The sequence below is a fragment of the Cetorhinus maximus genome, unplaced genomic scaffold (assembly GCF_964194155.1).
Source record: "Cetorhinus maximus unplaced genomic scaffold, sCetMax3.hap1.1 HAP1_SCAFFOLD_684, whole genome shotgun sequence".
In the NCBI taxonomy this organism is placed as follows: Eukaryota; Metazoa; Chordata; class Chondrichthyes; order Lamniformes; family Cetorhinidae; genus Cetorhinus; species Cetorhinus maximus.
In genome coordinates, this window is record NW_027596626.1 from 80,441 (window position 1) to 102,555 (window position 22,115).

The 22,115-nt window shown below is 45.7% G+C and overlaps 1 protein-coding gene across 1 annotated transcript; it reads right to left on the reverse strand.

Annotated features, from left to right (window-relative positions):
- Window positions 1-11,713: 11,713 nt before the first annotated feature.
- On the reverse strand, window positions 11,714-21,710 carry LOC144674532 (uncharacterized). Its single transcript, XM_078535834.1, has 2 exons — window positions 20,872-21,710; window positions 11,714-12,877 (listed from the first exon to the last, which is right to left on the reverse strand). Exons 1-2 carry the CDS (start codon window positions 21,708-21,710, stop codon window positions 11,860-11,862), a joined length of 1,857 nt encoding a protein of 618 aa, XP_078391960.1. The 3' UTR covers window positions 11,714-11,859.
- Between the last annotated feature and the right edge of the window lie 405 nt (window positions 21,711-22,115).

The window sequence follows — 22,115 nt, forward strand, 5'->3', positions numbered from 1 at the left end:
CCGTCCATCAGGCGGGCTCTGTGAGCTGGCGCATGCGCAGTGCGGGTGAGGACAGAGCTGAGGTGATTTGTGTAGAAATTCTCGGCCGGTAAAATACTGCCGGGTGGGTCATAGGGGAGGGATGGAGCCGACGAGTGGGGTGGGAGGCTTCACAAACACCCTGTGAGGGCCCCAAGCCTCGAATACGAAGCTCGGGTACGATATTTGAACCGGCTGCAGCTGCTCGGGCCATTACCCGAGACAAGGCCGGGTTAACGGCCGCCACCTTTATCGGGCACAATGTGCAGCCGGGGCGCCTGCGGAGACAATGAGGGAGCTGTGGGCTCAGCCCCGCCCCTCATTCACTCCGATTGGAGGACCAGCCGTTCTCGTTCGGTCCTCCAGCTCCATCCCCTCTTCCCATTGGTCATTCCCTCCCGTCAATCAGTCCCCGGGCATTGTGAGCTGGAGTAACCGTTATGAATAATTATCAGCTCCTGGTTTGCAGCTGCGGGGCTTCTCCCTCCCGGGAACAGGCCCAGGTTAACGGCCGCCATCCTGGCTCAGCGAGTGGAGGATGGTTCACATCAGAGGATGGGGGAGGGGGGACAAGAAATAAGAGGTTACACTTTGGGCTCAAATCAATGAGGATTTGATCTGTGGGAAGGAAGGAAACCCTGGGAGGTGGGCGGGGAGGATTCAGAAACACCCGCTGGAGGCCCCAAACCCCCAATAAGACTCATTGATTTTATTGTCAGTCTGCAGACAGGAGCTGGAGAACTGAACCCAGGCAGAGGAGAGGGAGGGAGAAAACTAGGAGTGGAGGAAAGAAATGGTGGAGATGGGTTTGGAATTCAGCCCAGGGAGGAGGGAGAGTGTGTGGGACGGGGATTTACAGCTTTGGGAGAACAAACTCCCAATAAGTACCTGCAGGTCCCGCGTTTGCAGTAAAAAACTTTGTGCGGCCATCTTGGTGAAGCAACAAAGAGTGGGCGGGGCTACAGGGTTCCTGTGACCAGGAGAGAAAATGATTGATTCATTGATTCTATGCTCACTCTGCACGGAGGGGTTTGGGAACTGAACTCAGCCAGAGTAGAGGGAGATAACTGGGAGCAGAGCAAAGAATGGTGGAAATGATGTGATGGGTTTGGCAGGGTGAGCAACTCTCACAGAGATAATTAAGGGACGGCCTGCCATGGGGTCCATATGTGTGTGTTGAGGGAGGCTGTTGAGTGGGGTGCTGCCAGAGATGTGAGGGTGGGTGGGGATGAGGTGTGGCTGCCAGAACAGTTTGAATAAGGTTCAATGTAGGTCCAATTTATGGGACAAACATCATCCTTGCACTTTGCAGCCTGGGACAGTTATCTCAAATAAGGGACAATCCCATAAAATACTGAACAGTTGGTAACCCTGGGTTTGGATTCCAGCAAAGGGAGGAGGAAAGTGTGTGACATGAGAATTTACTGCTTTGCAGGAACACGTGAGGAAAACATGCTTTCTAGAAACTAGAATTTTCTGTTCTGAATTTCTATCCTGTCTTGACAGTGCTGATGTTTGTAAACTCCTTTTACAGGATATTTGAAAGGGAGGATCTACTGACTTGGAATCGGCCAACCTGGAGAATCACAAGGTCAAGAAACCATGGAAGTGTGGGGACTGCGGGAAGGCATTCAGATCTCCATCCCAGCTGGAAAGTCATCAACGCAGTCACACTGGGGAGAGACCGTTCACCTGCTCCATGTGTGGGAAGGGATTTAATCGATCATTCAACCTACTCACACACCAGCAAATTCACACTGGGGAGCGACCATTCATCTGCTCTGTGTGTATGAAGGGATTCAGCAGTTCATCTCACCTCCTGAAACACAAGCGTGGTCACACTGGGGAAAGGCCGTTCACCTGCTCCATGTGTGGGAAGAGGTTCACTAATTCATCTGACCTTCTGACACACCAGCGAGTTCACACCAGGGAGAGGCTGTTCACCTGCTCCATGTGTGGGAAGAGGTTCACTAATTCATCTGACCTTCTGACACACCAGGAGTTCACACCGGGGAGAGGCCGTTCACCTGCTCCATGTGTGGGAAGAGATTCACTCAATCACAAAACCTAATGAGACACCAACGAGTTCACAAATAACTTCTGGAGGTGGATTCTCTTGTTATTGCAGTTGGTAATCACATCCAGGTCTGAACCATGTTCATTTGGACAGTTTGCATTTGTTTCTGCTGCTGTTAATAACCCCTATAACTGGCTGGAGCTAACTGTTCAGGAATTTGTCCCTCAAGTTCAGAGGAGATGAACTGATCAGCCAGAGTCTAACTGAATGGCAGAGCAGGCTCGAAGAGCTGAATGACCTACTCCAGTTGATAAAAGATGATCAGATAGGTGTGATCTCATTGTTATCGAACAATATGCAATGAGAGAGATCAAGGAGTCCATTTGGCCCTCAGATCATTTAACTGTGGACTGTGACTTGGAGTTGATGAAGCATCTGTCAGGCTGTGTTTATACTACATTCCTAGCCCATCTAACAAGGCACATCTCATACTGAGCCAGAGGATCTGCTGCTTACAACCACTGGGATGTTACACCACGGAATTGACCACTTACCTTGGCAAAATAGGTGCATTTCAATTTTTGGATGGAAATGATGGCACTGTTCTGGGGACCAAATTGGAGACACAAGCACAGAGGTGTGGGGAATCTACCCACTAGTGTGGGGATTGTTAACACAGCTGTGAAGGGATTTGGAACTTTTTACTGTGGCTAAGGTGCTATATACAACATGCTGTAGTTACTGTTGACTGGGGTGACATTCAATTCCCTGTTAACTCATGGGTACATTCACAATGCAGAAAGGCTGTTCACCAGCTGCATGTGGAAAGGGATTCACTCAACCATCCTTCTTACTGACACACCAGTGCAGTCACGTGAGAGGGAGTCCATTCAGATACTTCATGTGTGTGAAGTGATTTACTCAGTTTTCCCACCTGTAAACATTCCAGATTTAAATTTTCAAAGTATTTGTTGCACAATGGGTACATTCCGGCTGGTGAGAGGCTGTATAAATGTGTGTGTGGAAGAAGATTCATTCATGCATGCTACTTGGTGACACATCAGTAGGCTCACATTTGACCATAGGGAGTTATCGATGTTGTTATTCACATCCAGGAGAGCACTATGACAGAGGACCCATGCACTAACTTTCTGAAACATAATCACAGAATGTTACGGTGCAGAAGGAAGCCATTCAGCCGTCACGTCTGCAGGGCTCTCCAAATAAGCATTCTCCTGCCTTTTCCCTGCACCCTCACACATTGTTTCTATTCAAATAATCATCTACTGCCCTCTTGAATACCTCAATTGAACCTGCCTCCACTACACTTCTAGGCAGTGCATTCCAGACTTGAACCACTCGCTGTGTGAAAAAGTTTTTTCTCACGTCACATTTGCTTCTTTTGCAAATCACGTTAAATCTGTGCCCTCTCATTCTCGATCCTTTTACAAGTGGGAAAAGTTTCTCCCTATCAATTCTATCCAGCCCCCTCATGATTTTGAACATCTCTATCAAATATCCTCTTACCCTTCTCCTCTCCAAGTAGAGCTGTCCCAACCTCTATCTTCATAACTGAAGTTTCTCATCCCTGGAACCATTCTCGTAAACCTCTTCTGCACACTCTCCAATGCGTTCACATCCTTCCTGTGGTGCCCAGAACTATACACAGTACTTCAGCTGAGATCTAAATAATGTCATTTATAAGCTCAGCGTAACCTACTTGATCTTGTAGTCTATGCCCCTATTGATAAAGCCCAGGATACTGTATGCTTTATTAACTGCTCTCTCCACCTGTCCTGTCACCTTTAATGATTTATGCACATATACACCCAAATCCCTCTGCTCCTGCACCCCTTGAACAATTGCATCTTTATTTCATATTGTCTTTCCATGTTCTTCCTACCAAAATGCCACATCCAGTCGTAAATGATGGTGGACAATTAAACAACTCACTGGAGGAGGAGGTTCCACAAATATCTCCATCCTCAATGATGCAGGAGCCAAGAACATCAATACAATAGATTAGGCTGAAGCATTTGCTACAATCTTCAGCCAGAAGTGCCGAGTGGATGATCTATCTCGGCCTCCTCCGAAGGTCCCAAGCATTACAAATGCCAGCCTTCAGCCAATTCGATTCATTCCATGTGATCTCAAGGCACGAGGTACTACAAAGGCTATAGGCCCTCTCAACATTCCGGTAATAGTACTGAAGACTTGTGCTACAGAACTTGCCGCGCCTCTAACCAAGCTGCTCCAGTACAGCTACAACACAGGCATCTACCCAGCTATGTGGAAAATTGCCCAGGTATGTCCTGTGCACAAAAAGCAGGACAGGTCCAACCTCGACAGTTACTGCCCCATCAGCCTACTCTTGATCATCAATAAAGTAATTGGGGGGGTGGTCATCAACTGTGCTATCAAGCGGCACTTGCTTGGCAATAACCTACTCATTGACGTCCAGTTTGGGTTCCACCAGGGCCACTCAACTCCTGACCTCATTACAGCCTTAGTTCAAACATGGACAAGAGAGCTGAACTCCCGAGGTGAAGTGAGAGTGATTGCACTTGACATCAAGGCCGCGTTTGACCGAGTGTAGCATCAAGGAGCCCTAGCAAAACTGAAGTCAATGGGAATCATGAGGAAAACTCTCCGCTGGTTGGAGTCATAGCTAGTACAAAGGAAGATGGTTGTGGTTGTTGGAGGTCAGTCGTCTCGGCTCCAGGACATCACTGCAGGAGTTCCTTAAGGTAGTGCCCTCAGCCCAACCATCTTCAGCTGCTTCATCAATGGACCTTCCCTCCATCATAAAGTCAGAAGTAGGGATGTTCGCTGATGTTTGCACGATGTTCCACGACTCTTTGGATACTGAAGCAGTCCATGTCCAAATGCAACAAGACCTGGACAATATCCAGGCTTAGGCTGACAAGTGGCAAGTAACTTCACGTCACACAAGTGCCAGGTAATTACCACCTCCAACAAGAGATAATCCAACCATTTCCCCTTGATGTTCAACGGCATTACCATCATTGAATCCCCCACTATCAACATTCTGCGGGTTACCATTGACCAGAAACTGAACTGGACTAGCCATATAAATGCTGTGGCTACAAGAGCAGTACAGAGGCTAGGAATCATGCGAGGAGTAACTCACCTCCCGACTCCCCAAAGCCTGTCCACCATCTAAAAGGTACAAGTCAGGAGTGTGATGGAATACTCCCCACTTGCGTAGATGAGTGCAGCTCCCACAACACTCAAGAAGCTTGACACTGTCCAGGACAAAGCAGCCTGCTTGATTGGCATCACATCCACAAACATTCATTCCCTCCACCACCAACACACAGTAGCAGTAGTGTGTACCATCTACAAGATGCATTGCAGGAATGCTCCTTTAACAGCACCTTACAAACCCACAACCACTACCATCTAGAAGGACAAGGGCAGCAGATAGATGGGAACACCACTAGTTGAAAGTTCCCCTCCAAGTCACTCACCATCTTGACTTGGAAATATATCACCGTTCCTTCACTTTCGCTGGTTCAAGATCCTGGAACTCCCTTCCTAACAGCACAGTGGGTGTCCCTACATCACATGAAGTGCAGCGGTTCAAGAAGGTAGCTTACCACCACCTTCTGAAGAGCAACTAGGGATGGGCAATAAATGATGGCCCAGCCAGCGAAGCCCACATCTCGTGAATGAATAAAAACAAAAATCACCTCACACTTCTCCGCAACGAACATCATCTGCCACCTATCTGTCCACTCCACAAACTTGACTCCGTCCTTTTGAAGTTCAACATTGTGCTTCTCAAAGTTTACAATGCTTCCAAGTTTCCTATCATCCCTCATCTTCAAGATTATCCGAATTCTCTGGCTGCAATTCTAATCGAATGAAAACGATATTTCGAGTTTATTAAAAGATTGATATTTAATGGCGATGCTATTCCCCAGCATTCCCCGGGGCCCAGAATGTGCCCTATCTTCACGACAGGTGACACCGCGCTGGGCGGGGCTGTGACTGGCGCATGCGCAGTTTGATTGTTGAAATTGGACGGCCTCATTTCCATTCGATGAAGATCAGGTGAGAAACGTCAAGGGAGGAGCGGAGCGGGCGGAGAGGAATGGAACCTGTGTGGGGGGAGGTGGCGGCGGGAAGGCTTCTTAAATACCCTGTTTAAGCTTCAGACCTCGCATAACAAACTCCCAGTCCCGCCTTTATACCCAGCGGGCGGCAACTCCGAGCTCCTGCAAGACCCGGGTTTATGGGGGGAGGGCAATGTGCAGCTGGGCGCATGCGCGGTCATCCCTGTCAGCAGGAGAGAATGTTGTAAATTTCTATCCTGGGGTCATCGAGGTCGACAGCACAGAAAAAGGCCCTTCGGCCCATCGAGTCTGCGCGGGTGAAACAAGTATCTAATTCTAATCCCATTTTCCAGCAGGAGGCCCATGGCCTTGTATGCCATGGCATCGTAAGTGCACATCCAAATTAAATGTTATGAGGGTAACTGCCTCTACCACCCTTTCAGGCAGTGAATTCCAGACTCCCACTACCCTCTGGGTGAAAAAATCCTTCCTCAAATCCCCTCTAATCCTCCTTCCCCTTACCTTAAATCTATGCCCCCTGGTTATTGATCCCTCCATCAAGGGGAAAAGTCCCTTCCTGTCTACCCTATCTCTGCCCCACATAACTTTATACACCTCAATCATGTCCTCCCTCAATCTCCTCTGCTCCAGGGAAAATAACTCCAGTCTATCCAATCTCTCCTCATAACTAAAACTCTCCAGCCCAGGCAACATTCTGGTAAATCTCCTCTGCACTCTGTCTAGTGCAATCACATCCTTCCTATAATTCAGATTCCAGAACTAAAGGCAACACTCTAACTGGCCAAACCAGCATTTTATACCGTTCCAACATAACCTCCCTGCTCTTATATTCTATGCCTCGGCTAATAAAGGAAAGTATCCCATATGCCTTATCTACCTGTTCAGCTACCTTATGGGACCAGTGGACGTGCACACCAAGGTCCCCCTGATCCTCGGTACTTCCCAGGGTGCTACCATTCATCGTGTATTCCCGTGCCTTGTTTGTCCTATACCAAGCGCATCACCTCAAACTTATCTGGATTAAATTCCATTTGCCACTGACCAGCCTGACTATATCCTCCTGCAATCTAAGGCTATCCTCCTCACTATTTACCACCCCACCAATTTTCATGTCATCCATGAACTTACTGATCAATTCTCCTACATTCAAGTCTAAATCGTTTATATATACTGCAAACAGCAAGAGACCCAACACTGATCCCTGTGGAACCCCGCTGGACACAGGCATTCAGTCACAAAAACACCCCTCGACCATCACCCTCTGCTTCCTGCCACTCAGCCAATTCTGGATCCAATTTGCCAAATTGCCCTGGATCCCATGGGCTCTTATCTTCATTATCAGTCTCTCATGTGGGCCCTTATCAAAAGCCTTGCTGAAGTCCAAGTAGACTACGTCAAATGCATTGCCCTCATCTGCACACCTGGTCACCTCTTCAAAAAATTCAATCAAATTGGCCAGACATGACGTCCCCTAAACAAAACCATGCTGACTGTTCTTGTTTAATCCCTGCCTCTCCAAGTGTAGATTAATTCCATCCACCAGAATTGCTTCCAATAGTTTCCCCACCACTAAGGTTAGACTGACTAGCCTGTAGTTCCCTGGTTTATCCCTTCCTGCATTCTTGAATGACGGGACCACATTGGCTGTCCTCCAGTCCTCTGGCACCTCTCCTGTGGCCAGACTTGCCTCACTGACTGACAGGAATGGATTTTGGAAACTCCTTTTACAGGGGGTTAGAAGGGGAGGATTTACAGAAGGGAAACTAAAATGTTTTCCTGATGGGATCTTCTACAGGAATTGTGTTGGTGAGCGGTCAGAAAGGGGCAAATAAAATTAAATGCAGAAAAGTGCAAGGTAATGCATTTGGGGAAAGCAAACAAAGCAAGGGAATACTCAATAAACAGGAGGATATTGAGAGGGCTGAAGGAAGTGAGAGACCTTGGACTGCATGTCCACTGGTCCCTGAAGGTGGCAGGACAGATTTACAAGAATGTTGCCAGGGCCGGATAATTGCAGCTATGAAAAAAGATTGGATCGGCTAGGGTTGTTTTCCTTAGAACAGAGGAGGCTGAGGGGTGACGTAATTGAGGTACACAAAATTATGAGGGGCCCAGATAGCGTAGACAGTAAAGGCTTGTTTTCCCTAGCTGAGAGCTCAATTACCAGGGTCCATAGATTTAACGTGATTTGGTAGGAAGATTAGAGGGCACTTAAGGAAAAATCTCTTCACCCAGAGTGTGGTGGGTGTTTGGAATTCACTGCCTGGTTTGACGGTGGAGGCAGAAACCCTCAACTCATTTAAAAGGTACCTGGGTCTGCATCCAAAGTGCTGTAACCTGCAAGGCTACGGACCATGTGCAGGAAGGTGGGATTAGAATGGGTGGCTAGTTTTTTATTTTTCGGCCTGCATAGATACGATGGGCTGAATGGCCTCTTTCTGTGCCATACCTTTTCTGTAGTTCAATGAATTGTTTCTGAACTGCCTCACTATCCCATTAATATAAATAGACAGTAGGTTGCTGTGAGTGTCAGACTATATTGTGTCTCCTCATTCTTCCCCCTTCTCCCACTCCGAGTTCCAGGCTGGAGGCTCCGGCGGCTCGACGTGTAGCTTTGGTGGGAATGTGGGACAGTTGTTGGGCCCAGAGATCCTGGAGTGTTGTAGGGCTGGAGGAGATTATAGAGATTGGGAGAGGGGAGGCCATGGAGAGATTTGAAAACAAGGATCAGCATTTTAAAATTGAGGTGCTGCTGAACCGGGAGCCAATGTGGGTCAGCATGCATGGGATGGTAGGCGAATGGGACTTGGTGTGAGTGAGGACATAGACAGCAGAGTTTTGGATGATCTCACGTTTACTGAAGGTAGAATATGGGAGGCCGGTCATGATTGTGTTAGAATAATCAAGTTTAAAGTTAACAGTTTGATGGATGTAAGTTTCAGAAGCAGATAAGCTGAGGCAGGGGCAAAGTCAGGCGATGTTACTGAGTTGGAAATGGGCAGTCTTAGTGATAGTGCAGATTTGTGGTCAGAAGCTCACCTTCTGGTCAAATATGAAATTGAGGTTGCAAACAACGTGCTTTAACTTCACACAGTTTATGTACCATCTACAAGATGCACTGCAGCAACTCACCAAGGCTCCTTCAACAGCACCTTCCAAAGCTGAGACCTCTGCCATCTAGAAGGACAAGGGCTGCAGATAGATAGTAACACCACCACCTGGAAGATCCCCCCCAAGCCACACACCATCCTGACTTGGAAATATATCATCATTCCTTCACTGTCGCTGGGTCAAAATCCTAGAACTCCCTCCCTAACAGCACTGTGTGCGTACCGACACCACATAGACTGCAGCGGTTCAAGAAGGCTAAAAGGTTAGTTAAGGAAAAAGTGGGACCTATCAGACATGAAGATGGAAACTTGTGTGTAAATGCAGAGGCTGTGAGAAGGGTTTTGAATGAATATTTTGTCTCCATGTTTACAAAGGAAAGGAGGATGGAAATATAGTAGTCCAGGAGGAACACTGCGAGATATTGGACTGGATAGTCATAGAGAGGAAGTACTCGAAGGGTTGAAACCTTGAAAGTTGATAAGTCACCAGGGCCAGATGGATTGTTTCCAAGGCTGCTGAAGGAAGTCAGGGAGGAGATAGCAGATGCTCTGAGGATGATTTTCCAATCTTCACTAGATACAGGGGAGGTACCGGAGGACTGGAGAAATACAAACGTAGTTCCATTGTTTAAAAAGGGATCAAAGGAAATGCCAATTATAGGCCAGTTAGTCTTACATCGGTGGTGAGCAAATTAGCAGAATCAATCCTGAGAGATTGGATTAACTGTCATGTGGAAAGGCATGGGCTTGTCAGGGATGGTCAGCATGGATTTGTTAAAGAAAGGTCTTGCCTCATAAATTTGATTGAATTCTTTGAGGAAGTGACAAGAAGGGTTGATGAAGGTAGTGCAGTGGATGTTGTGTACATGGATTTTAGCAAGGCGTTTGACAAGGTCCCACATGGCAGATTGGTCAGGAAAGTAAAAGCCCATGGGATTCAGGGTAATGTTGCAAACTGGATAAAAGGTTGGCTTTGTAACAGGAAACAAAGGGTAATGTTCGATGGATGCCCTTGCGAATGGAAAGTTGTCTCATTTGGTGTTCCCCAGGGCTCAGTGTTGGGACCCTTGCTGTTTGTGTTATATATTAACGATTTGGACGTGAACGTGGGGGGGACGATTGGGAAATTTGCAGATGACACAAAGATTGGCAGAGTAGTGGATAGTGTAGAGGATAGCCATAATCTCTAAAACAATATAGATGGGTTGGTGGAGTGGGCGTTAAAGTGGCAGATGGATTTTAACATAGATAAGTGTGAGGTCATACATTTAGGGAGGTCAAACAGTTACAAGGATTACACAATAAATGGGAATATACTGAGAGGGGTAGATGAAGTGAGAGATCTTGGCGTACAAGTACACAGGTCCCTGAAGGCAGCAGTTCAAGTAGACAAGGTTGTAAAGAAGGCATATGAATGCTCTCCTTCATTGGCAGAGGTATAGAATATAAAAGTAAGGATATAATGTTGGAATTGTATAAAACACTGGAGAGGCCACAACTGGAGTGTTGTGTGCAGTTCTGGTCACCACATTATGGGAAGGACATAATAGCTCTGGAGAGAGTGCAGAGGAGGTTTACAAGAATGTTGCCAGGGTTAGAAAAGTGTAACTATGAGGAGAGATTGGATAGGTTGGGGTTATTTTCCTTAGAACAAAGAAGGCTGAGAGGTGACTTGATTGAGGTGTACAAAATTATGAGGGGAATAGATAGAGTGGACAGGATAAAATTGTTTCCCTTGGTAGAGAATTCTAGATCCAGGGGACGTAGATTCAAGATAAGTGGCAGAAGGTGTAGGGGGGAACATGAGGAAGAACTTTTTCACGCAGAGGTTAGTGGGTGTCTGGAATTCGCTGCCCAAGTTGGTGGTTGAGGCAGAAACTTTAAACTCCTTTAAAAAGTACCTGGATCTGCACCTAAAGTGCTGTAAGCTGCAGGGCTATAGACCGGGAGCAGGGAGGTGGGATTAGAAAGAGCACCTGGGTGTCCTCGGGCTGGCATGGACAAGATGGGCCAAATGGCCTCCTTCTGTGCTGTAACTTTTCTATAGTTCTATGGGTATAATGATGGCAGATTTGAAGGAAAGATGGACAGTACTTTAGAGAGAAAACCGTTGACATATTCAGTGAAAATGGGGAAGTTGAGTGATCAGTAGTTTAGTGGGTGTAGGGTCAATAGAGCAAGAGATGAATTTCATGGACAAGATGAGCTCTGAGAGGGCATGAGGGGAGATGGAAGGGAAACTACAGAAAGATGTGAGTTCAGGGCTCAGGTATTGGGGAACTTTAGGGAGGGCGAGTGGAAAGGAGGGAAGCAGCAGAGGCAGCTCATCCGATTGTCTCAATCTTAGTGACAAAGAAGCTCCATGAGACCCTCACACCAGTTGTTGGGGGTGAGGATGGAGGGAGAGCATTTCAAAAGGAATGAACTTGTGTTAGAGATATTAAAAAGGTTCAACACATTGTGCCTTTTAACACAAAACTAATTTATTTGATATTTATCCAGAATATTTGCCCCCACCTAAGTGGTCTGTAGTTTATTAACATCAGCAGAAACAGATCCCAATGAACATGGTTCAGTCCTGGATGTGATTAACAGCAAAATCCCACCACTTTAGTTACTTGTGAACTCGCTGGTGTGTCAGCAGCTTGGATGAGGTAGTGAATCCCTTCCCACAATGGGGGCAGGTGAATGGTCTCTCCCCAGTGTGAATTCGTTGGTGTGTCAGCAGGTGGGATGGATGAATAAATGCCTTCCCACACTGGGGGCAAGTGAACGGCCTCTCCCCAGTGTGAATTCGTTGGTGTGCCAGCAGGTTGGATGAGGTAGTGAATCTCTTCCCACACTGAGGGCAGATGAACGGCCTCTCCCCAGTGTGAATTTGCTGATGTGTCAGCAGGCTAGATAACTGAGTGAATCCCTTCCCACACTGGGGGCAGGTGAATGGCTTCTCCCCAGTGTGAACTCGCTGGTGTCTCAGCAGGTAGGATGAGGCAGTGAATCCCTTCCCACACTCAGAGCAGATGAAAGGTCTCTCCCCTGTGTGAACTTGCTGGTGTGTCAGCAGGTGGGATGACTGAGTGAATCCCTTCCCACACTGAGGGCAGGTGAATGGCCTCTCCCCAGTGTGAATTCGCTGGTGTACAGTGAGTTGAGATGATCGCCTGAACCCAGTACCGCAGTGAGAGCATTTAAATGGTCTCTCGTCAGTGTGAACACGTTGATGGGACATCAGCTCGCAGGAACTTTTAAAGCACTTCCCACAGTCTGGGCATTTAAAAGGTCTCACTTCAGTGTGAACTCGCTGGTGGCTCAGCAGGTAGCTTGAAAGAGTAAATCCCTTCCCACACGTTGAGCAGGTGAACGGCCTCTCCCCAGTGTGACTGCGCCGATGCTCTTCCAGCTCTGACGGGAATCTGAATCCCTTCCCACAGTCCCCACATTTCCATGGTTTCTCCCCGATGTGGCTGCACTTGTGTCTTGACAGGCCAGATGATCGGTTGAAGCCTCGTCCACACACAGGACACATGTACGATTTCTCTCCACTGCGAACGGTACTTTCTCCTTCCATGTTCAAAATCAAATGATATTCAGGGCGAATGTCAGATTCTGCTGTGATGTTTTGTTTCTGTTTCCTGACTGCAAATCCTCCCCTTCTAAGACCCTGTGAAATTGATTTAAAACAGAAAAAAAGGTGTGAGAGAGAATCCACAAAAACACAAATGCAGGTTGTGAAATTGAGCTGAATGAATCTGGTAATTTGTGGGGCCGGCACCAGGGAAAAGTGACCATGAAAACTGCCGGCTTGTCATAAAAACCCAACTGGTTCACTGATGTCCTTCAGGGAATGGAACCTGCCACCTGGTCTGGGTCTCCACAAGACTCTGGCCTCCATGGGATGAAAGAGAGAGGTGGGAGGTGCAGGGGGTGAAGATGTGTTTAATACATCTTCAGCTCAACCAGAACTTTGGCAGAATATCCCAAACCCTCAACATCCACCACCTAGAAGTATGAAAGTAACACGTGTCAATGAACACCATCACCTCCAACTCACACACCGTCCTAACTTGTCTGACATCCAGTACTGGATGAGCAGAAAGTTCCTCCATTTAAATGTTGGGAAGATGAAAGCCATTGTCTCCACTCCCTAACCACCGACTCCATCCCTCTTGCAGTTCTCTGAGGCTGAACCAGACTATTCACAATCTTGTTGTCAAATTTCAGCCCAAGCTGAGCTACTGACTACAAATCACTAAAACCACCCATTTCCACCTCAGTAACATCGCCCAGCTGTGCCCCTGCCTCAGAGCACAGCCCGGTCCCCACGGTGGCGCTCTGGGTTCCTGTTCTCATTGATAGGGGACTTTCTGACCCACAGGGCATTCTGGATAAACCAGCCGCCATCGAGACCAATCAGTGAACAGCCATTTTTTTCCCCCAGTTGGTAAATTGGAAGATCCATGGCAAGGGGGATATTGGACAGGAAGCACAATGAGAGGTTCGGACACTTTATTAAATACTTACAGCAGAAGCACATTAATCTGATCGGAGATCACTTCCTCACGAGCAGCCAGCGGTGTGAAGCCTCCTGAGATTCCGGTCCCTCAGTATCTGTGGATGGAAACCATCCTGGTACCTTGTCTATCTTTCAGTACAGACAGCTTATCCAATATCTCATCAATTTTAAACCCTTCAAGGGTCTCAACTATCTCCTTTTTCATCAGGACCTGTGCAATGTCTTTTTCTTTGGTAAAGGCAGGTGAAAATTGTTAGTTTAATACCTCAGCTATGCCCCTTGCCTCTATGTGTAAATCCCCTTTGTGGTCCCTAATCAGCCCCACCCATACCTTTATCACCCTTTACCTAGTTGTATGCCTACAGAAGACATTTTAATTTTTAAGTTACCTGCCAATCTCTTTTCATACTCTCTCTTTGCTTCTCTTAATTGCTTTTCCAATTCTGCTTTGAACTTTTTTTATTCAGCTTGGTTCTATTTTACACCTGACATCTGCAAGAAGCACATTTTTTCTTCTTCATCTTAATCTCTGTCGTTTTTGTCATCGTGAGAGCTCTGGACTTCTTGCCCCTATCTTTTGTCTCGTGGGAATAAACCTTGACTGTGTCTAAACTACCTCTTTTTCAAAGGCTGCCAATTTTTCAGTTCCAGTTTCACCTGCCAACCTTTGATTCTAACTTAACTGGGTGAGATCCATTCTTACCCCATGGAAATTGGCTTTCCCCCAGTTCATTATTCTCATACTTACCTGAAACCTTTGCCTACAGACAAACTGTTTCACTTCCACATTCAAACTTTGATGATATTCAGGTCCGGATTAATTGAGTGACTCTGTCAGATGTTGATGTGATGTTTGGATTGAGTTTCCCGTCTGTCAATCCTCCACTTCCAGTGCCCTGTAAGTTTACAATAACCGTCACTATAAATCCAGGATAGAAACTGAGAAGGGACAAACATTTCTCTTGATTTGAGTTTGCTGTGTGTAAATCTTCCCCTTCTAATCCCCTGTAAAAGGAGTTTCCAAAATCCATCCCTGTCAGTCCAGGATAGAAATACACAATATCATCTCCTCCTGCTGACAGGGACAGGGATGATCGCGCATGCGCCCTGCTGCACAAGATGGCGGCCGTTAACCCGGGTGTCTCACCTAGGGACGCGGATCGGGGGAACTGCCGCCCACAGATACCAGCGAGGAACCGGTAGCTTGTTATTCTGACTTCAGAACGGCTCAAGGTGTTTACGAAACCTGCCCGTCCACCGGCCGGCTTCATCTCTCCCTCAATTCGGCCCTTTGTCTTACCGGCTGCGGACCTGACAAACAAGCAGCTTTCTTTCGCCCTCACACACTGCGCATGCTCCAAACTCGAGGCGGGACTGCACCTGCGCTCTGATGTCCAGCTCCAGCAGCCACAGCACATGCAAACGTCACAATGTCCAGGTGATTGACGGCAGCTCCGGACCAATGGTGGATGGGGGCGGGACTGCAGGATCAAAGGGGTGCGGTTGGCCCTCCAACCAATCGGAGTGAATGAAGGGCGGGGTTGAACGCGGGTCTCCCTCATTGGCTGAAACTCTGCATCATTTTGAAAACTGATTTGTCTCAAACTCCAGGAGAAAACTGGACTTTTCTGTTTGTTGCTTTAAACAGATGAAACCCTGTAGGTGTGGTGCAAATATTTCAACATTTATTACTGAAATTTGGGAACATGGTGAAACGAGGCACAAACTTAAAGGAATAACTGGGCACACAGGGAATGTCACCACAGCAAGGGGAGTCCTTGGTTTCAATAAATGAGCAGGCAGGAGGGTTTAGGACAGGTTAGGGAGATGATTAATACTGTCATCATTCAGAACAACACGGAATGTAAAGGAAAAACTGATCTCAAAGACAATCTGTTGTAATATGTATGAAGGGAATGTGCTGAAACAGGTTTAAAGGAGTTAGATATGTTTTCTATATTGCACAATCACATCAAAGCTTCAAAGATGAGACATGAAAGCCCTCGACATTAATCATGACAAGTGGGAAGCTAACTGATGATTGATGCAATTGGAAACACCAGCTGTGGGCAGGAGTTCACCACCACAGCGACATGTGGTTTCAGAAACTCCAACACAGACAATCAAGGTGTCAGCAGAGATCATCCCACAATAGGAGTAAGGAATACCTTCATACGGGGCACTTTTGCCTTTACAGTATCGGCTTGTTCAGCCATCAGATGGAGTGCAGCAAATCATCTCATCTGATCTCACCAAGGTTCTGAGGCTGTATTCCCATCATCTCTCACAGATGAATGGATGCTAAACATATGGGACAATCACATTAAAATCTGGAACTCAGATGGGAATATGGATTGGTGTTAGGTGGGAAGATCTGGATCAATGTCTTACTCCAGGAAGACTTAAAATCAAAGTGACAGTATTTCAGAACTGATTCCTGTGATATCAGTGATCCCATTGCTCGTAAGACCGATGGAAGTATTTAGTGGAGACAGTAGCATGTTGGAAGATGCTGTACAGAAGGTTTTCTAAACTAACTGAGGATAACAGTGAGGGGAAAGGAAGGGATCTGGAAAAAAAGACTCTTTGTGTTGTTACAAAGGACATTGGACCTTCCACTTGGTTTGACACACACACACACACACACACCCACATGGGTACACTTCCTATCGATCAGGTGGACCAAGTTTTGCCTCACACCACCAACCCGACTACTGACTAGGACTGGGGATAAAGTATCAGTGTCTGTAAGGACCAAAGTGTTATAGAAATTCAAGTAAACATTACGCTCCAGGAACTCAAAGCAGTTTTGACTATCTAATTCCAGCACTTTCTCTGAACCTTAATCTATAATGGACAACATCTTGAACAGAAGCAATAACAAAAAGTTAAGCCATCAATGGATATTGAGCGGTCTATGGCCACCCTGGTGATCAGCCCTGGTGGGAGATTTTAGACAATACAGGACATCTTTGCATAATCGCAGACCCTACTTTCCTATCGGTATTACAGATAAACCCCCTTATATTGATGGTCTGGGTGAAGGTCAGGCCACAGAGCAGAATGGATGAAAAGATGGCTCCAAACTCCCTGTAAATCTAACCCTCTGAATTCTGTTTTGTAGCCATCTTTCCATCCATTCTGCTGCCTGGCCCTTCACACCACACAGCCTGATCTTGATTACCCTGTAGGTTGTACACACTGTTATGGATAACAAGCTGGTTACAAAACAGAAAACAGAGAGAAGAGGTTAAGCAAAGTGACTCAGACTGGTAAAAGATGGGGATTGATGCTCCACAGGAAGAAATGCTGGGGCCACTGTTATTCACAATTTACATAAACAATTTGGACTCAGAAATCAGAAACCCAATTTTAAAATTTGGGAGCAGAATTTCAGTAAATCACAGATAAGAATTCCCAGTTAACAAAACTTTGTTGCACAATTCATTAAATCTTTAATTCAGTAGCAGAGTGTACAATGACACGAGGAAGTGATGAACTGATTTATTTATGAATTGTTGTGGTGTCTTTGATGAACGGACCACAGGAGACTCGGGTACAGGTTACGATCGTTTATTCGAGCAATTGCAAGGAGGGCACCATCTCAATGTAGCTTGAGAAAGTACTCTGCTAAACTACAAGTGTTCATCATATTTATACATTATTGGTCACGTACAAGAACAATTTCCAGATTTCAATCTCGTCAACATATAGGTTTACATTAAACAGACATGTCTTTGGTACAAAAGTACATGCATCATCTGACCCCACCTTCACCCAGGCAGAGACCTGCCTTCCTATCTAAGCTGGAACCATCTGTCCTTCCCCTATCTGTTGAAGAGCACACTTAATCTGTTATTGCCATCCTCTGACTCCAGCCTAACTCCCAAAACTCCCAATCTATCATATTTACATTCTTCTTCGTCTAATATGGCCTTGCTGATGCTCGCAAGCCCTGAGAATGTGCAAGGTTCAGCATTCTCTCTGTCCCAGCCTGAACTTTAAATGTTAACTACTTAGCAATTGTGGTTTTGCATGCTGGGATATGTTAAGTCAAGTCCCTTGACCATTACTGTATTCCTTTATTTCCCTCTAACATGAATTAATTGATTACCAAATTGGGAAGTACAGTTAATACTGAGGAAGACTGCAACAAAATCCTAGGATCTAACACACACACATCAATATAACAGGGAATTCTTGAAAACACGGTGCAGGTCCTTCTTTATCTGGAGATCAGATGTCTGTTGTATAATTGTCCCAGTAGTTAAAAGGATCATGTGAATTCCTCCATGTGTTATTTCAATGCAGACTTTACACTATTTATTTTTAACTATGTCTCACTTTTTAAAGGTGCTATGTCAACACAAGTTGTTGTTGACATTGGTTTAAAGTAGTGGACTCAGGACTGTCACTAATAAACCTTAAAAACTTCACAGAATAATCACCACAGTCATTTTTAAACTGGAGACTTATTCCTGCCATTTCAGTTTCAGTCAGGAACAGAGCACAGTTTTACATCAATCTCTGATTTAAAAGCACGTTCCCAGACTGCCTGACTGAGGTTGAACAACCACAGTTGTAAAGGAACCTTCTGCTCTGTGCCTAGGAGCTTTGAACCACGATGGTTCCAAACAGAAATCAGAGGGTTAGATTTACAGGGAGTTTATATTTTTCCATCCATTTTTCTTTGTGGCCTTGGACTCCACACAGCCTGACCTTGGTCATCTTTAGGCTGTATGTACTGCATAGAAGTGGCTGTGACACATTTCTTACACACCTCAGGACTCACCCACATATGGGTCAGTGAAGAGAGATGAGAAAGACCAAAGTGTCATTTGTCCCTCTCAGTGTGACCCAGAAGGACTGTGTCCAGGCTAAAGTTCTGTTCCTGCCATATGATCCTCCCTCAGATTGTCCTTTCTGAGCTCCAGCCAGGTGATGTTAAACACTCAGGTGGGAAAGACAAAATTGTACAACAATGTGTGAAAAACAAAGTTTGACATGCAATGTGACATTTATCCGGAATATTAAGCAGCAGCCCATTGATATGGTTTATTAACTTATATACGAACATACGAATTAAGAGCAGGAGTAGGGCACTCGGCCCCTCGGACTTGTTCTGCCATTCAATAAGATCATGGCTGATCTGATTGTAATCTCAATTACACATTCCTGCCGACCCAATAACCTTTCACCCCTTGCTTATCAAGAATCTATCTACCTCCGCCTTAAAGATAATCAAAGACTCTGCCTCAACTGCCTTTTGAGGAAGAGAATTCCAAAGTCTCACAACCCTATGAGAGAAAAAAATAATTCCTCATCTCTTTCTTAAATGGGCGACCCCTTAAGCAGTGGCCCCTAGTTCAAGATTCTCTCAGAAGAGAAAACATCCTTTCCACATCTACCTTGACAAGGCCCCTCATAAGCTTATGTGTTTCAATCAAGTTGCCTCTTACCCGTCTAAACTCCAACAGATACAAGCCTAGTCTGTCCAACCTTTCCTCATAAGACAACCTGCCTATTCCTGGTATTGATCTACTAAACCTTCGCTGAACTGCTTCCAATGCATTTACATCCTTCCTTAAATAAGGTGACCAATACTACACACAGTACTCCAGATGTGGGCTCACCAGTGCCCTGTATAACTGAAGCATAACCTCCCTACTCTTGTATTCAATTCCCCTCACAATGAAAGATAACATTCTTTCAGTTTTGCTTGTTGCACCTGCATGCTAATATTTTGCGATTCATGCACCAGGGCACCCAGATCCTTCTGAATCTCAGAGCTCTGTAATCTCTCACCATTTGAATAGTATGCTCCTTTTTTTATTCTTTCTGCCAAAATGGACATTGTCACATTTTCCCACATTATACTCCATTTGCCAGATCTTTGCTCACTCACCTAACTTGTTTGGATCCTTTTGTAGGCTCCTTATGTCCTCTTCACAATTTATTTTCCTACCTGTGTGTCATCAGCAAATTTAACAACCGTACCATCGGTTCCTTCATCCAGATCATTTATATTAAATTGTAAAGAGTTGAGGTCCCAGCACTGATCCTTGTGGCACACCACTCATCACATCCTGCTAACCAGAAAAAGACCCATTTATGCCTACTCTCTTCTTCCTGTTAGCTAGCTAATCTTCTATTCATGTCAATATGTTAGCCCCTACACCATGAGATTTCATTTTCCGCAATAACCTTTAATGAGGCACCTTATCAAATGCCTTCTGGAAATATAGGTACAGTACATCCACCAGTTCTCCTTTATCCACGGCACCTATTACTTCTTCAAAGAGCCCAAATAAATTGGTTAAACATGATTTCCCTCTCACAAAACCTTGTTGACTCTGCCTGATTACCTTGAATTTATCTAAGTGCCCTGTTATAATGCTTCTAACATTTTCCCTATGACAGAAGTTAAGCTAACTGGCCTATAGTTTTCTACTCTCTGTCTCCCTCCCTTTTTGAATAAAGGAGTTACATTTTCTCTTTTCCTATCTGACGGAACCTTCTCCAAATCTAATGAATTTTGGAAAATTAAAACCAATGCATCAACCATCTCACTAGCCACTTCTTTTAAGACCCGAGGATCTATCAGGACAGGGGGACTTGTCAGCCCGCAGCTCCAACAATTTGCTCAGTACCACTTCCCTGGTGATTGTAATTTTCTTGAGTTCCTCCCTCCCTTCCAATTCCTGATTTACAGCCATTTCTGGCAAGTTACTTGTACCCTCTATAGTGAAGACGATGCAAAATACCTCTTCAATTAATCTGCCATCTCCTTATTTTCCATTAATAACTCCCCAGATTCACTTTCTATAGGAGCAACCTTCACTTTGTTAACACTTCTCATTTTTAAATATCAATATTTACTCTTACTATCTGACTTTATATTTCTAACTAGCTTTCTCTCATATTCGAATTTTTCCCTCTTTATTAATCTTTCAGTCATCCTCTTTTTTAAAATTCTGTCCCATCTTCTGAGCTGCCACCCATCTTTGCACAATTATATTTCAGCAGAAACAAACTCCAGCTGTCAGAATGAAATAATTCAATCCTGAACAGGATTAACAGCAACAGTAACCAGATTTCAATCCCCATAGTCACTTGTGAACTCGCTGATGTGTCAGCAGGGTGGATGACTGAGTGAATCCCTTCCCACACACAGAGCAGGTGAATGCCCTCTCCCCAGTGTGAACTCGTTGGTGTGTCAGCAGATCCTTTTCACTTTTAAAGGTCTTCTCACACTCAGAACATTTAAAAGGTCTCTGATCAGTATGAACAAGTTGATGTGTCAGAAGGTGGGATGACCGAATGAATCCTTTTCCACACACAGAACATGTGAATGGCCTCTCGCCAGTGTGAACTCGCTGATGTGTCAACAGGTCAGATGAATTGGTGTATCCCTTCCCGCACATGGAGCAGGTGAATGGCCTCTCCCCAGTGTGAATTCGCTGGTGTGTCAGTAGTTTGGAAGGCCGATTAAATCCCTTCCCACAGATAAAGCAGGTGTATGGGCTCTCCCCAGTGTGAATTCTCTGGTGATTCAGAAGCCTGGATAATCGGTTAAATCCCTCTCCACACAAGGAGCAGATGAACGGTCTCTCCCTCGTGTGAATGCGTTGGTGTGTCAGCAGGTAGGATGACTGAGTGAATCCCTTCCCGCACACAGAGCAGGTGAACGGCCTGTCTCCACTGTGAGTTTGCTGGTGCCTCTGAAAGTTTGATGAATGGCCGATTGCCTTCCCACACACGGAGCAGATGACTGAACTCTGCTCAGTGTGAATATGCTGGTGTCTCAGAAGGTTGGATGAACTAGTGAATCCCTTCCCACACACGGAGCAGGTGAACGGCCTCTCCCCAGTGTGACTGCGTTGATGAATTTCCATGGTTTCCCCGCATTTCCATGGTTTCTCCATGGTGCCAGTGTCCTCGTGGCTGTCCATGTTGGATGGTCAGACCAAACCTCGTACACAGTTTATCCCCGCTGTGAATGATTAGATGTTTTTTCAAGCTGTGCAATTGGTTAAAACATTTCTCCTTCTACATTTAAGGTTCAATGATATCCAGCACCTGATGTATTGAGTGAATCTGTCAGATTTTGACGTGATTTTTGGTTTGAGTTTCCTGTCAGCAAATCTTCCTGTTCACCTCCTTGAACTGCTGTAGTCCATGTGGTGTCGGCGCTGTTAGGAAGGGAGTTCCAGGATTTCGACCCAGCGACAATGAAGGAATGTCAATATATTCCCAAGTCTGACTTATGATGGAAAAAAGGTTATTGATAAAGCAGCTGAAGATGGTTGGGCCCAGGATACTGTCCTGAGGAATTCCTGCAGCGATGTCCTAGGATT

Bases quoted from the DNA above. Each gene is read 5' to 3' on its own strand.
- LOC144674532 (XM_078535834.1), bottom strand. From the start codon at position 21,710: ATGGACAGCCACGAGGACACTGGCACCATGGAGAAACCATGGAAATGC. The intron at 12,878-20,871 runs GTGACTATGGGG...ATTTGCAGTCAG, and splicing joins ACACATCAGCGAGTTCACAA to GAAACAGAAACAAAACATCA.